We start from the raw sequence: 16,577 nt of genomic DNA, 5'->3' as shown, positions 1-16,577 counted from the left end.
GTATGCCATGCATTTTTGTACAGACCACTTCACCCTCACACCTTTTAATGAACCGCCCTTTGGAACATTTGGATTTTTAAAGTCCCACCAAGTTGTAATTTGTTCTCAGTTTAAATCCAGTTGTTAAATCTCAGTGAAATTCTGAGAATATTAGTGAACAAACTCTTCCCACAATTCGAAATGTGACTGCTGGGTCAATTGGTCATTATGAATTTCCCTTTGTGTGTGTGCATAGTTGTTTGTCCTGTATTTCTCAGTGTTGTCCTGTGACGAACTGGTCACTTATTTGAGGTTTACATCACATCTCACCTGATGACCACTTGAGATAGGAGCCAGCAACCCCACAATAAAAAAGTGGGATTGGATGGATGGATGTTGTGCTGCCTTTTGTAAGTTAAGCTGGACCAGCAAGGTTGAAAACCGCACTAGAACGCAACCCTGGTGGATATTTTGTTATGTTTTGGTGACGCTAAAAAATGGTGGAACGCAACACCGAACAGTTCATGATTTAAGCTGATTATTATCCTTATACGTTGTGTTTCAGACAAGATTTGTTCGTAAGTATTGGTTAATTGTAAAAGCAATAATTGTTTCTTTGTTTTATGTAACTGGTGTAAATAATTGTACGCTGGGAGTCATTTAGGAAAAAGTTTTTTTTATATTTAGCTAGCAGCAAGAATAGCTAATTTGCTATGTTCGTTGGCTAATACTCAGTCTTGCATGTTTCAGTTTACGATGGCCAAAGTGATGGCAGTGGTCAGAGGCCACTCTTCAATAAACAAGTAGAAAATAAACAAGTTTGGTTATTGGAGCGTCGTTGTCTGGCTGTCTAGCTGCTGAAAACTGGAAATCTCAGGGCGAGGACAGCACAGATGTGTTAGAATGGTCCAATCAAAGTACAGATTTTAGTCAAATGGTGACCAATCTGACTGAGTTTAAACAGTGAGCAAAAATGTCAACTGTGATTTCAGAGAAAGGTGTTTCAGTCAAGGTCATATCATATGCCTTATTTTTATAGATTTTGATTGTACGTTTTTTTTTAAAACTATGTATTATTTTCCTTCAACTTCACATCTATGAACCACTTAGTGTTAGTCTGTCATGTAAAATGGAAATAACAAACTTCTAATAGGACAAAATGCCAAAAGTTAAACGGCTCTGAATGCTTTTGCCGGGCACTGTTTATGGAGATTTTCCGCAGAAGGAGATAATTAACAGGAACAACAAATAAAAAGCAGCTCCATCTATTCTTCCACTGAGTGTAAGGTCATTTAAACTGGGAAAGAGGGGTAGATGCAGGGAGGAAAAGAGGAATAGAGGGAGGAAAGGAGGCTGAGGCAGAAGCAGGTTAGGTGATCCATCATAGCTGTCCAGTCCTACCTCCTGCTGGGTCAGTGGATCGAAGTCAACCCCGGGTGGACTTTATTACTTTCAGCACACATCCACAGGAGCAGCGCACACTAAAAGAAGTGCACACGCGCACGTGTGCACCGGATGGAGAGAGGTGGCCACGAGGTAGGGATGAAGAGCTCAGGTAGATGCAGAGGGAAGATAAAGAACTTGCTGATCCTGGCGGAGTGTCTGGTGGATGCGCGACTTGTCCCGTTGAGTTCTGGTCTTTAGCCTATCAACCCCCCATATCTCTCTAACTGTCTTTGTATCCATCCATCCGTCTCCTCTTCCCACTCCGGCTCGTTCTCCCTCACTTGGTGGTGTCTCTTTCCTTTCTAAATGAACAGCGGTAGCTGGCAGGCCCGCTTGTTCATTTCAGAGCTATTGATTTGCGCCTTTATTGAGGTAATAACACTTTGTTGACCACACTTTTCCCAATTGTTGGCCTCAATCATCTCAGTTGGGCAGGAGAGGGGAACATGCAGGCAACTTCTGGATCTACATACAGTCACATTGTCTCGACAAAGTATTCATAGAAGTTAAAAATTTGTACATTTGTCTGATTAAAACTATTAAAAGGTCTGTTAATTCTTGTGCACAGGGCATCTTAAAATATCAGCTTTCAAGTCTTTTCACAAATTCTCAAGTGCATTTAGATTTGGACTTAAATTCAGTCATTTATATACTTTGATCTAAACTGTCCCATTGTTTAACGCACTCATTGATCAGAGCTATACGACGTGTTAATATCCGCAGATATTTTTTAATAACCTGACCCAGCTGTCTCTGACCTGTTTGCTGTGTTCCTCTGTCTTCTTATTGTTCTCTAACAACTGAGTCCTTCACAGAACAGCTGGCTTTCCTTTGAGATAAAATCACAATCAGGTGATTTCTTGGAAGCAATTTTTGCAATAAATTTTATTTAGGAGTGTAACTTTTACTTTGAAAAACCAGGATGTAGTATTTCACTTCCACTTCATAGGTATAAGTAATGTTGTATCAGGTATGAGTAATTTTTCAAGGCACGGTTTCTTTGTCAAACTTCTGTCAGTTTGTAAATGGATGAAGAAGCTTACTCTGAACATGTTAAAAGGAGAGCAAGCAACCAGACACCTCACACACACACACAAACATACATGCAGTGGTGTTTTCATATCTTGTAGGGACTTTACATTGACTCCAGTCATTTTCTACAGCCTAACTTTTACCCTAACCCTATCCATCACATACCTAACCCTAACCAAAAGTCAGTTCACAGCTTAGCCCTAAACCTAACCCAAAAATATCACTTCCCATCATGGGGACCAAGAAAATGTCCCCACAACCCCACATTGTAGATAGAAATAGATCCTCACAAGTATATAAAAACCAGGTTCATACACACACACACTCTGCTGTAGGTAATAGACAGACTGTGAGAGTGACTAGGTAGCTGGACTGCATGGAGTTCAGCAGAAGCTGTGGGCGTCTGGGTGTTGCTAATGAGTGACCGGCCCTCCAGACGGGGGCCAGGCTCTGCTCTGGATCAGGTTCCTCTTCCTGTTGACGTCTCTGTGGGCCTGACTTTACGGGAAGAGACCCTTGCGCCCAGGAAATGGTCTCCCCTTACAGCGGCAGAGCTAACCACATTTATCTGTTTATCAGAACGACTCTGGAGCTCGGCCTAATCGCGTTTAGTCACTGGACAGATCCTCGGCTAACGAGAGGCTGATGGGCACAGACGGGGCGCAGGACCACGAGAGAGTGATTAATAGAAGAGGGAGACGAAAGAAAGTAGTTTGGAGACACAGGTGGGGAAGGGAGGGAGTGGGGGAAGGGGTGATGCACAGACGTTAAGTGACCGAGCGCTCACGTGTCCTCCCGGAACACTGTTAACACTCCAGCTGCAGATCTGGTTGGGTCCTAATGCCTCACACTTCCCTCATTTCCCCCTCTTCTTCTCCTCTGCCTCATCCCTCTCTTTCCCCTCCATCCGTCCATCTACCTATCTAGCAATCCCTGGGAGGCGTGTGGCGTGGAGGAAAAGCAGAGAGAAAGGAAAGGCGAAGAGCGGCGCATACATACTAAAGAACCACTTACCTTCCTAGGGCCTCTACATCTCTCAATCACCTGAAGCAGGCCTCCTCTCTGGTCTCCCCCTCCTCCCCCACCCCGCCGCCTCCCCCCAAGATAGTGCTAGTAATGGGAGGTTAACACAGAGGCAGCGCTCCCATTATTGAGTGAATTTAGCACCTCGGACAGCGCTCTACAATCTTTATTGCTTTGCTGACCCTCTCGTCATGTCTCGGGCGTGCTCGACAGCTTCCACATGTGTGCGGCTGCGCGTATGCGTGTGTCTGTGTGTGTGTGCGTGTGTGTGTGGGAGTGGTGGGTGGAGGGGAGGGGGAGTTTGATATGAGGTCTGATTGAAAGGCGGTGTGTCACGGAACAGAGAGCACACATGCTTCGGGGCTTGTTCACAGCGAGGGATACACTCAGGAGAGTATAACGCACAGCGTGTGTGTGGAAAAGAAAGAGGGAGAGAAAGAAACTAAAGGGAGGGGGGTAGGGCGGAGGGGCGGGGGCTGCAATTTTCTGGTTGTCGCACCTCCAGCATATATCCTGGCCCCGGCACATTAACTTTTAAAAAGGGTTTTGTAGGGCTGTAGGTGTCTCCATCACATGCACACACATATATAACGACTGCCTGGAGTCACGCACTCATCCACTCAGGGAGGGGAAAGGAATAGAGACGGAGAGAAGAGAGAAGGGGTTGGAGGTGGTGTGGGAGGGATGGGGGGGAAGCGGTAACACTGCGTTAGGATAAATGTTTGATGTGGGAAATTCCGCTCGGCGGTTTTCACCTGAGCAATGATGTTCTACATTTATCACACAAAGTGGATGTGGGGGCCATTCACTCGGATCATTACCGGGGTTAATACGGGCCAGGAGACGAGAGTGTTGCCACTGACTGGGGGTGGTTGTGTAGCCGTCAACCTGATGATATGTTGTGTTAAATGAAATTGATGCGTGATCATGCGCACCGGAGTCACAATCCATCAGTGACAAAAAAAAAAAAAAGAAAAAAGGAGGGGAGTAGATGCAGAAGATGGTTGACTGATAGAGAGATATAGGCTCATGTTTTATTCACTGATAACAGTATCTTCCCTCTCCTCTCCCAAACTGCCCCGGCTGGTAACAAAGTGCTGGGATAGGCCCATTTCTCTTCCTCACCCTGCCTCTGTCTGCTTCTTCCGCCCCCCTCTCTTTGCCACTCTCTGTTCTGCATTCACAGCATAATGTAAGAAGTGAAACGTAATAAAAGTGACTGAACTCTTTGAGCCGTCACGCTCCTGATCAATCCCCTTCCTCTCTCGCTCTCTCTCTCTGTTTCTCTCTCTCTCTCTGTTTGAATGTAGGAGGTGATTTTAAAGAGAGCCGCCGACCTGGTGGAAGCCTTGTATGGGATGCCTCACAATAACCAGGTGAAACAACCACACTTACACAAAAACACAAAAAGCCATACGATGATCTGAGGTTCTCATGGAATAATAACCTAAAGGAAATGTGTCGTGGTTTCATGACGTTCTTGTATTTACACATAAAATTGAAATAGAATAGGATCTAATTACTTTTAGCATAAATGTCGACGGTGCTCGTTCAGCTTCTTTGACATAACTTCCCATCTTTTCCACAACTGAAAATATTTCCTGATAGGCTCATTTGTTTGTCTTGGAAGCATGGAAAGATTTGGTTGCCTTCCGCAGCCAGCTAAGTGAAAGTGGGGGAAAAGGCAGCGCTGCGTTACTCTTTACTCCATACAGCCAAAGAAAACACCGGTCTCTTCCTTTAGTGGTTCATTAAAAGACTGCAGGAATGTTGATTTTCACACAGTTTCTCTTGTTTAATTTCTTGTGAATCGGATGCCAAAGAAAGTTTTGAAGAGATTTAGGGTTAGCAGAGAGAAATGCTAACCCTCTCCTCCCCCACCTGTATCTTTGCCCTGTCTGATGGAGAGTCACGGCCTGGACTAAGCGTGGATGACTTGCTACTCCAGTGCTGTAAAACAGACAACTGCAGGCTGTAGTTGCCTACACACATATCTTGACTAAACTACCAACTACCTTTTGCTATACAGCTAGAAGGCAGATTGTTCTCCACAGCAAGCACTTCAGTGGATTTTCCCACTGAAGTGGAAAATATGCACTGATTTATTTTTGCTTAAGTCAGTGCATAGAAAACAACGTAACAGTGAACAAATATTATTGGTATTGGCATTAGAAGTATAATAATCCGTATGTTACACTCTACCAGAAATAGAAGTTGTTGTTGCTTTGCGTTTTCAATGGAAGTCATTATAACATGTTAGACTATTTAAAAGATTTTGCGTTAATACTGTGATATAGTGAGGTTATCGTACTGTTATAACAAGCCTGGTGTCTCACGCTACATATGGTGCAAGTGGGAATATTTCATCTCTTTTATCACAGATTAGGAGAAAAGCTGAAGAAGTAAAGTGAAAACTAACTTTAGATGGTAGACAGAGTAATGAAAGAGCAGATAAACAGGAGTAGTAAAATATGAACTTTACAAAACAGGGAGGAAAAGTCATTTTCTGTTGCTTTCAAGAAAGACAAATTATTGTGCTAATATAATGAAATTGTGAAAAAGTCGTCTTTTTTTGTTTGTTTTGATACTTTGAAAATTCCATGCCGTATGAGGGCTCCATAAAAATGATCTGATCATTGCGAGGCTCTAATTTTTTTGCTTTATTTAAACATGCATGTACAGAAACACACAGCAGATTCCGTGCTGTCATAAAGAACCGTTAAATATGAACAAGAATCAAGCTAAAATATAAAAGCATGTGGCAAAAACTAGATATGAGGCTGCAGCTTCAGTGGATTTGTGGATTATTGGATTTGTGGGAAAACATTTAAAACGGTTGCCAAGTTTTCCAGAAAATTCATCCTAAACTCAGAACGCTCAGAGAAATTGCTAAAAACTCCAGAGCTTCATCTCAAACTCTAAATGTCTCACTTGTCAAAGTTAAGCCGAGCCTAAACAGATAAGATTGAATATTAATGAACAAAAGATTTCTGGAAGAATGTCCATTGGTAAAATAAAACAAATGTTGATGTATGACTGTGATTATAGAAATAGAAACTCAACATATCAGCACAAATATCACGGTGATGAATGTGTGATGATTTGGGTTTATTTTGCTATATTCCAAAGTATTCAAACTTGTGATTTTATTATTATTATTATTTTTTTTTTTACATTTGAGGTTAGATTAAAAACATTTCATATAATGGCAAAAACTGATTCATTTCTATTACACGCTGAGATTTAAGATTCTATAATTAAAAGAGGCTGCACTTTCTAATTACCACTGTAATAATTGTCTAATTCCTTTTCTATTATTAACCAGAGCTGGCTTGTTTCCTTCCTGCTGGTTAGGAGATGATTCTAAAACGAGCGGCGGACATCGCAGAGGCCCTCTACACGACAGTGCCGCGGGGCCACAACCAGCTCGCCAGTCTGGGCAGCAGCTCCGTCCACGCCGGCATGATGGCTGTAAACTCCTTCACCGGGTCGGAGGTGGCACAAACGGCCAATCAGGGTGAGCAGAGCGCAGCGAGAAATGGTTAAAGTCCAACACGGAGGGAAAAATGACAGGTGTCTTAATTTATTTTCCTCTTTCTGAGGCGGATAGTAAAAATGAGTAGTGCAATGGAAATTTTATTTTTCATGTGGGAAATATAGCGGGGCTTGATTTAAGAGCGTGGAGCATCGAAGAAACCCTTTAAAATGCGGGACAGGGGAAGGAGAGCGGGGATGGCGGGTGGCAGTGGGAACGAGGGGGAAAACTCGAAAGGAGCAAAGAATGGCTGGGAAAGAGTGAGGAATGGAGAAAAAGAGAGTCATGGATGGAGTACGATAGAGAAAAATGAGTGGGCCCTTAGGGTGTGTATATCAGACTGGGGTCGGTCCTTGTCTGACAGAGAGGGATGTGGGTGCAGTCAGTGGTGATTCATCACATGTATCAGGGGAGCGAGAGGAGAGCGGATGGACCTGCCTCTGGAATGTGTCTCAATAATTCCAAAGAGCTTCTTCTGCCTTTCGTCTTCATCTGGAAACATCTGCAGGTATGAGGCAAACAAGAGAGGTCAGCTGCTTATCTCACAGACCGTAGCTTGTATCATGTGAGGTGAGAATGGGGAGAATGGATGCTAATTATGGGAGAGTAGTGCGCTGGAGAAAAGAAACAAAAAAAGACGACGGTAATAAAAAAAGAGAAAAAAATACTTTCACTTCCAGCTGTTTTTCCTCCGGCGTCAGCATGTTGAACCTGAGGAGTCTATTTATCGTCTTCCTTACAATACTGTCCACCTTGTACTCACTCCTTCAAGTGAAGGAGCTCTCCAGCCTATCAGAAATACAGGCTTCATTCTTTATAAATTACAGCAAGGCTGTAGAAGCACTTTAGTGTTAATTGCCTTGTCAATGCATCTAAAACTGGAGGGGAGCCAGCGGGGTTAAAGGCCTCTTGTTTCAGTTGTCGGATCTCTAATATCATTCTTCTTCCACTCTGTTCATTGCTTTCGTGCTTTGCCATATGTGTAAGAGTTTTTTTTTTTAAGAAATCTTGTTGGCTCATATTGATGCATCCATCAGACTTGTACGGAGTTGAATACTTGGCAGGCTTGCATGAAATCTTTCTCTATTTTCCCTCCATCTGCTTTACCATCTAACACAAATCTTTCTGTCTTTCCTTTTTTTTTCTCCGTGTCCATAGGTTTCAGTAGAAGTACAAGCAGTGTGTCCCCTCATGGTTATGTTCCCAGCTCCACTCCTCAGCAGGGCAGCTACAGCTCTGTCTCCACTAGCATGAATGGCTACGCTAATTCTGGCATGGCAACCCTGGGCACTTCACCCAACTTCCTCAATGGATCAGCAGGCAACTCGCCCTATGCTAGTGAGTAAATACATCACATCTTTCAATCTAGAGAGGTGGGAAAAGACTGACCTCCCCCCATCCTCCTGCCTCACTGCCCCCTCAAAAGATTGTTGAGGCATAAACTTCAGTAATTATTTTAAAAAAGAAAAATAAACCATCCTGGTCATGATTCGACTGCTGACTAGTTAAGTCTAGGTAAAACTGTCATATTTAAAAATCCCGGATAAGCCCCCAAATCTGTTGCAACAAAAAAGCTGCAACATAAGAAACTGGGTTGAGTTTTAATATTCAATATATAAAGATAAGAAAAGAAAAGGAAAGAATCAAGAATCCAAAATGGTTGTCTGGTTCAAATCCAAACCCGAATCCCAAAATTGTTGTGGCAGAAAGATTAGTATTGAGATGGGAAAACAATTCTTGTATTTTAGTATGACATAAACAGAAGAGAAACATAAGAAAAATTAAGATTGATCATGTTTGTACAGCTAGTTATAGGCCTCTGGACTCCCAAATTTGTTGTGCAAGAAGCTTCACTAATGCAACAGAAATACAAACTTGCCTGATTTTAAGTATTTACTAAGCAAAGCAGTGAAGAGAAAAAAATCATTTCCATGTCCAGCATGACCTTCTGCCCCCTTTTAATTCTCAATCATTTCCACTTATTATTAAAAACTAAGAATCAAGATGGGTTTTATTATTATTATTCTTATTGTGGTTTCTACCCTATCAGTCATTTCCAACATAATGACTGATAGGGTCATTATGAATACGTTTTTGAGACAGACTGAGAAACAAAAGTGAGCTCAAGTGTTGACTCTGAAGTATTACAGTTCAGCTGGGTCATCTGTTTCTTTAAGAGCAGAGTCAAACACAAATCCCTGCTTTATTGGCTAGGAGAGCATATCACCTAGCACCCCCCCTTCAAAATACAGACACACATATCCGGCCCACTTCTGTGCACACACGTTCACCCCCTACATTAAAGACCCTTGATTAAATCAATAAACTAATTGCTAGAGAAGCAATTCCATTTCAGCTCTTTGATTCCTGAGTGTTAACAAGTATTTTAACAGGCTCATCGGCCCCACACAGACTCTTTCAATCAATGGCCCCTCGGCCTGCCTTTGTAGGTCCAATTTTCATTAATTGATTAGTTAGGCCCCTTCATAAATGGATTATGACTTTATTGCAAAGGATTTGTCAGGATGAGCCATAAAAACTAAGTGTTGGATAATAACAACAATAAAAGCAGACGCAGGTATCAGAGGGCAGGTGAAATACGACTCAGTTGATTGTAAAATCACTGAGGGGGAAAATGCTCTTAGTGTATAAGCAGGCAAAAGACAAACCTGGCAGAAATGAATTGATGGGGCAGGTAGAGGCGGTATTTTTATCTGTTGCTAATGTTTGGGTATTCTTGTAAATACAACCAAAGGCTTCGGTTTAATTCCAGTTTCACAAAGGTTTTTGAAGCTTTGTTCAAAACAGCTCTGCTGTTCAATATCTTTTTTAAATATCTTCTTACCATTAAGCCTACATGACTACATGAAGCCCTGAGATATCTGAGTTCCTAATGGCTCCTGTTCTACTAATAAAAAGTTTATATTTAAACCTTACATGGGTGACGTTTTTTTTAAGTCGGTGTTTAAGTCTAAAGAGGTCTGAATAATTGGTATAAACCAGCTGCAGTGAAGGTATCACTGCTAATTTTGGCTAACTTGCAGCAAATAAGATGCACTCTGCTCAATAACAAAGCAGATTATTTCCATTGATGAGCTATATTCAGAAACCTTGGACACTTTGTATGAATGACAGCTCATTAATTTGTATAATAAACTATATGATCTCTAAAGTGATTTTCATATTTTTTTTAGACGTTAATAAATTTCTTGCTAAATGAAGTGTTTGCTATTCTTAATTATTTAAGGACTTTGTAGCAGCATTGCTATCTTAGGCACTCTGATGTGATTATTAAAACCCTTCAAGCGACACATTTTCAAAAGAACAACGAGTGGCAAACCCAGTAATCTTTTCTGACATAAAACCGCCTGTCATTTTTCTTTCTCTGCTCATTGAACAGCAGATGCCGAAGCACTCACAGGCAGTCCAGTCTTCACACAGCAGTCCCTCCTAGCTGCAGTCAGCTTACACCTCCACAATCAAGCTTGAAATTAATCACTCATACATGACGCCTCTACTGATTGATCAGTCAGAAATTCTTTTTTTCTAAAAACAAAAACTAAGCAAATCGTTTTGGTCGTCTTTACAAGTCCCCATTAAAGGAGCGAAGTTTGAATTGTGAAATTAAAAATGAAGTCAAGTACATAGATGAAGGCTTAAATATGTGTCTAAATATACTTAGGATGGTTTATGCATTTTTTGGCCACACCTCAATGTTATTCCACTCTCCTATTGTTTTCACTACAATTATGTAATACTGCAAGTGATGATGTCAACCTGTGTTTTTAGGATCGCCGTTTACTTTTCTTAAGAGATAGCAAGATGGTTTATAATAGATAATAAAAATAGCTAGCAAGCAGATTAAAACATTGGTTTTAAAATGTGGTTACATTAGCAAAACCAACCAGTGCCTTATTAAAGTTAATGTTGGCACAAATTCTAAGACATTCAACAAATGTGGATGTTGGGGGAAAAAACAAAAGAAAACATATGGGTTTAGATGGGTTCTCCTTATGCAAATCCCAACATTTAATTAAAACTTTGGACTTTTCAACCAGAAATGCTGCCAGGGCCACCGGAGCAGAACTTAACCCAATCAAAGCATGTATAACTCTGCTTCAACTGCGGTAAAGATACCAAAAGTCTCAATAGATCAATTTTTCCAGTGAGCTGATGCTATTGTATTTTGTAATTGCTGAAACCAAACTGACTCTTGGATTTGGGTGGAAATCTCACAGATTTTCTGGATAAAATATGATATTAAGGTGAATAGCTCCAAAAACATTACGAAGAAGTTAAGGTGATGCCAACCTTTGAGCTCCGGATGAGTCATCAAAACAGACTGATTAGAAGAGAAGGAAAGGAGCTCCAGGTTGTTTTCTTTCCCGTTTAACACAAACATCCCATCACCCAAGTAACTGCACAATTAAATAAAAGGCTGGTAAAAACAATCTGAGTCAGTTGATCTGAGTTCAAAACGTTATCCCTCCTGCCATCATCCATTGACCAGTCCCTTTCTGTTCATCCCGTTTGCCTGTCCTCTGCCCTCGGCCTTCTCTCTAAACCCCATTTCTGTCTTCAACTCTCCATCCTGTCTGCTCTTCCCTGCCCTTCCCCCTCTACGGTCCCACATAAACACGCCTTCCTGCCCGTTTCTCCTCTCTCAGTCGTCCCATCCAGCCCGACCATGGCGTCGTCAACCAGCCTGGCGTCCAACTGCAGCAGCTCCTCCGGCATTTTCTCTTTCTCTCCGGCCAACATGGTCTCCGCCGCCGTCAAGCAGAAGAGCGCCTTCGCCCCCGTCGTTCGGCCCCAGAACTCGCCTCCTCCTACCTGCACCAGCGCTAACGCTAACAGCCTGCAAGGTAAGCTGATAAACAAAGCCATTAGCAAGAGAGGAACTGCCTTTTTACTTTGACTGTGCAACTCTAATGACAGTTTCTCCCTTTTACTTACACTTCTTTATCTTATCCTCCCTTTCTTTCTCTTCTTTACCCTTTGTTGTCCCTTTCTTTGCCTTTCTTGCAACCTCCTACTATTCTGCCCCTCTTTAGATCAGTCTTTTGTGGATTCTAGCAAGTACTCATCAGCCAGCTCTCTGCAGGGCCTGGCCTTCTCCTGAAGTATGTTATTCTTCTATTTCATTTCTTCCTCTCCATATTTTTTTTTATTCCACATTCTTGCATTTCTGGTCAGAAGCGTACATTTTCTCATTTCTTGAACTTGGGGCTTTTAATGATGACATATGACATCTATGCAGATGATGAGTGTGTGTAAATTTCTGACCGGAACCGTTTCAACTGGTCATTTGCAACATGTCACACGGCCTTTATTTCTTTATTTTTTTCTCCTGTTTTTTGGCCAGTCTTGATTTGTCAGTGTGACTGTGCCACACCATATGTGTTGTATTTCCTGTTTTCGCTTCCTGCTTCCTGCCTGTGCCCCCAGTGGGTGTCTCTCAAGGGAGGGGCAGGGCAGAGTGGTGAGGTTGTAATGCCACCGCAGGTCATTCTGTTCTCCCATTTCCACTGAATGCAGCACACTGTCTATTCGTCTAGGCAGGATGTTGTACAGCGTTGAGATCCTGAAAGAGAGAGAGAGGTAGAGATGATGGATGGGAATCTTTATCAGAGCCCCAAGCTAAGCACTTCCTCGCTTCCTCTGGCGGCGTTGATGAGCGCTGACCACAGTGACCCGAGACCCAATGGCCACCGCGCGCTGATCACACACACGCACACACACACACACACACACACACCGTTCTGTTAATCCCAACAAGCCAGAGACTCTTATGGAAGAACCAGGGAATTAGTGGATTGAGGAGAGAGTGGGGAATCGATATGAAGCCAATATGTTGTATGAAAAATTCCTTCCTGTGATGGCTTCTGTGTGGGGGGAAAAAAATGAGGAAGGGGGAAAGGGAACTTAGAGGAAGGTGTCAGAATCAGACTGATAAACTCAAATATTACTTTTCCTTGAAGCTTAATTTCATCACCTCTGTGGTCACAGTCATGTTTATGTTGCTCTCCAAAACACAGACTTGTCTTACACGATTTAACTGCTAACAATTAGCTGCTAACAGCTCCGAAGGGCCCACGAATACCCGGACCGCGTTGTCGACGTACGCCAAGTTAGCGGCTCGGCGGAGAAAGAAATGTTTTCATTCCTTGGCCTGGAAATGAAGAGATAATGAGGCAAAAAAAAAAGTCTTTGTTCGCCAGATGCCAGAGTGACTTTCTGTTATGTGACTGTTTTGATGACAGATGAAACCCAGCAATCATGTGACTGACCCCTCTCTCCCTTTCTTCCTCCCCTTTTCTCCTACTTTTTTTTTTCTTCTCTCTCTCTCGCCAAGCAGCAATCCCTGGGATGATTGTTCCACCCATGTAGAGGATGTGGGAAGCTGGAGATTTTTGGGGAGAGCGTTGAGAGAAAAAGGCACGGTAGCGGAGCCTGGCAAGCCTCTGCTGCTCTCCAGAGCTTCAGTGAAGGAAGCAAAGATAAGACGCTGGACTATAAAACTCAGGCCTTTCCAATGGGATTTCATCGGAATGGGATATGGCAGAATATTAAGGGGACATATTGAGCCTTTGTGATGTTTCTTTATTTTTGTTTTGTTTTGTTTTTCCCCTTTTTTTGGTCGAATTAGTGTAGCATCTCTGACACCAAGTCGGATGGAGTGTAAAGAGACTGATCGCTTGCCCACAGTGTGCCACTGACCTCATGAAAAGAGCATTTATTTATCTTGATGTTTATGGCTGGAAGCTTTGGGTTTGATTATGGAAACCACACCTCCCATCCCTCCCCCCACCCCTCACCTCTCGCCGTTTTGCGGCCTGTACCGTCTATGAAGTTCTCTGTTTGACTCGCACGGGTCTGCAACACAAAACGCATAGAAAAACATAGAAGAGAACCAATTCCACCCTCAATAGTTGCTGCTAGTTCTCTCACAAATCTAAAGAGTTGTCCTTTAAAAGAAACCCCACCTGCCTTTTGTGTTTTATGTTCCCCTTCCACGTTTTGTTTGTTTGTATGAATTTTTTGATAAAACTGTGAGGATTGAGCTGTTTGCAATATGCTTTTCTCTGCTTTATCATGTGAAGGAAAAGGTAAAGATTTTGTCTTTGTTTTTTTTTTTTTGTTTGTTTTTTGTTTCTTTTCGGTTGGAGATGTTGGTAAAGACTTGAAAAGCCGGAGGATGTGCGCGTCCAGCCAGCACTGTTACTGAAGGAGCCTAGCAGTTATCAAATTTAACAAAAAAGAAAAAAGCGTGACATATGTGATATATTTTTGTATATATTAAATAAAAAGTTGACTTTTGTTCCTTTTTTAAAAAAAAAAAAAAAAATCTGGCATCTCGTTTCCTTTCGCGATAGCTATAGTTTGGGATGTGAGCATTAAAACGTCTCATGGCAGCTTCTCAGTACAGACAATAGATTTTTTTTTTTCCCTGTGTTGTCAATATCTCATCTGCAAAACACGAATTTGGATTCAAAAAGGTAAAAAAGGGGGAGTCCTGTAAAATATCCTATAAATAATGTATTTATCCTGTGTATGTACATTGACTTTCACCATCGTTTAGTTGTGTTGTGTACGTTTAATGAAAGTAATTGAACATATGTCACAGTCTTTTGCTTTGTTACTGTTGTCTCCCACTATTTAAATGTGACTGTTTTAATTGATTTATTGACTGTGTTTTGGGGGTGTGGGGTTGTTGCATTGATAAACTTTTTTTTTTCTCTCATTCAAAACATGTCATTGACTATTTTTGTATTATTTGTAAGTTAATAAAAGAAAAATCTGTTCTTTTTTTTTTCCTTATAAAATGTTTATTGTACGGCAAAAAAGTAGCATCTTTACAGAGTATTTGGTTGAGGTAGATTTTTTTAAGAATATAAACACACATTAATATATACTGTAAATCTATATCTTTTTGTTTGAACCTTCGAGGCTTTTAGATGGATACTGTTCTTGATCTGATAATATGCATGGGCTCATCTCTTGAGTGACTGCCTAGTGTGTGTGAGTTGGTATGCGTGTGTGTGGAAACCAAGAGACTTAAGGAAACGTTTGGTTTATTCTTTTGTTGTGTTCTCTTTCTTCCTCCCTTTGTTCCTTCTCTTATGTTATTTATGCCTGCTTACATCTACTATCTATATACTCTTTCTTTTTTCTGCCACTGTAATCCTTACCAGCAGTCTAGATGCCTTAACAATGCAAGCCCTTTTTCTTCGTTCAATCACATGTACAGTTTTCTACCCTTCACCACAGTTGTGTGTTGCCACAGAGGAATCCACGAGAACTTTGGGGACAAAGCACAAACCCGCTCTGTTCGGTGCTGAAGCCAGACTAGAATACAAAGAGCCATAACTCAACAATCTCACACACCCTGGTGTACTATAATGCTACGGCGATGGCATGCTTTGAGAAAGGCAGTCGGAGCAGACTGACTCCTCCATGCTTGCTGCACATTAGCGTTGAAAGAAATTGGTTCTTTTCTTTTTCTTTTTCTTTTTTCCCAATTGTGTAGCTTTTTTTTTTTTCCAATTGGGGAACGATTTCGACAGCACGACGGGGATTTTATTTTATTTTTATTTTTTTCACAACACAAAGTAGTACTTTTTGAACTTTTAGACGAGCACTGTCACAGCACAATTTTAATATCCGACCTGCGCCGGCCTCATGGCTAAGTCAAAAAGAACGGCAGCACACGAAGCCCCGCCCCCCTCCACACGAAGCCCCGCCCCCCTCCCATGCCCCTGTCAGCAATTTCCGTCATTTCCTCTTTGTCTCTGCCGTGTGTCTTCAAGCTGTTGCTGGACGGGGGCGGGGGGGATCTGTAGGGGGCGAATGGGGGCTTTTCTCTCTTCGCTTTTCTTTTCTAGGGGCCTGGTTTTGTTAAAGTGACTAGAGAGGATCGTTTTAGCGGCGGCGCCTGCTGACAGACAAGTGTTTTTCAGGCACTTATGCTCCTGCACCCGCCCGGGCCGGGGCACGTAGGGGAGGTTTGGGGGGCGAGGAAGGGAAGTGGGGGTGGTGGCTGGTCTGTTTCAGATAATCTACAGAGGTCTGTTGTCATACAATGGCATCTTTGTAAGCAAAGTTCCATCCTGGACATGAATATCAGTAGTGGGTGACAAAGTTTTGTATTTAGGTAACAAACAAGAACAAAAAACAAAAAAATGATGCAAACCAAATAGCTGGTGTCTATTTTTTTCCTATGTTTGTCCTTGACTGCAAATACACTGAACAGCTCTATAATATAAGGGAATAAAAAAAATCTACTGTATAGATTGTTATTGTTTTTGATGAAAATTGAGCTGTAAGATAACTTTTGGACTCTCACGATGTTAATTAAAGTTACCTCTTGTCTGTGACTCTTGTCAGGTGTCTTCGTTTTTTTGTTTTTTTTTTATTTACTTTATATGACGAGCATTGAGATGTGATTCTGTTTTCAGCCGGCTGCCATTAGCTTTGGTCTAAATCATGTTTCTTTTAGGAATGAAAATTGCAACAAATGGAGCCTTGTTCCATTCAAGATCAATTTTTTTTTTCTGAAGCA

General features: G+C 41.9%; 1 protein-coding gene across 3 annotated transcripts in view; it reads left to right on the top strand.

Annotated features, from left to right (window-relative positions):
- LOC102226455 (transcription factor COE1) overlaps window positions 1-16,392 on the top strand; it is a 79,450-nt gene extending 63,058 nt beyond the window's left edge. The window contains exons 12-17 of one of the 3 annotated variants that reach the window (XM_023328608.1): window positions 4,791-4,856; window positions 6,835-6,997; window positions 8,174-8,353; window positions 11,683-11,880; window positions 12,070-12,138; window positions 13,374-16,392. In XM_023328608.1, the coding sequence (XP_023184376.1) occupies window positions 4,791-4,856; window positions 6,835-6,997; window positions 8,174-8,353; window positions 11,683-11,880; window positions 12,070-12,137 (675 nt within the window). In that variant the 3' untranslated portion in view covers window position 12,138; window positions 13,374-16,392. The remainder of the gene's footprint in view (window positions 1-4,790; window positions 4,857-6,834; window positions 6,998-8,173; window positions 8,354-11,682; window positions 11,881-12,069; window positions 12,139-13,373) is intronic. The other 2 variants (XM_023328610.1, XM_023328609.1) reach the window with 2 other exon arrangements.
- Window positions 16,393-16,577: the final 185 nt, after the last annotated feature.

This window comes from Xiphophorus maculatus, chromosome 23 (genome assembly GCF_002775205.1).
Source record: "Xiphophorus maculatus strain JP 163 A chromosome 23, X_maculatus-5.0-male, whole genome shotgun sequence".
Classification (NCBI taxonomy): domain Eukaryota; kingdom Metazoa; phylum Chordata; class Actinopteri; order Cyprinodontiformes; family Poeciliidae; genus Xiphophorus; species Xiphophorus maculatus.
The sequence above is the reverse complement of the archived record's forward strand: the minus strand, read 5'-3'. Positions and strand labels throughout refer to the sequence as shown.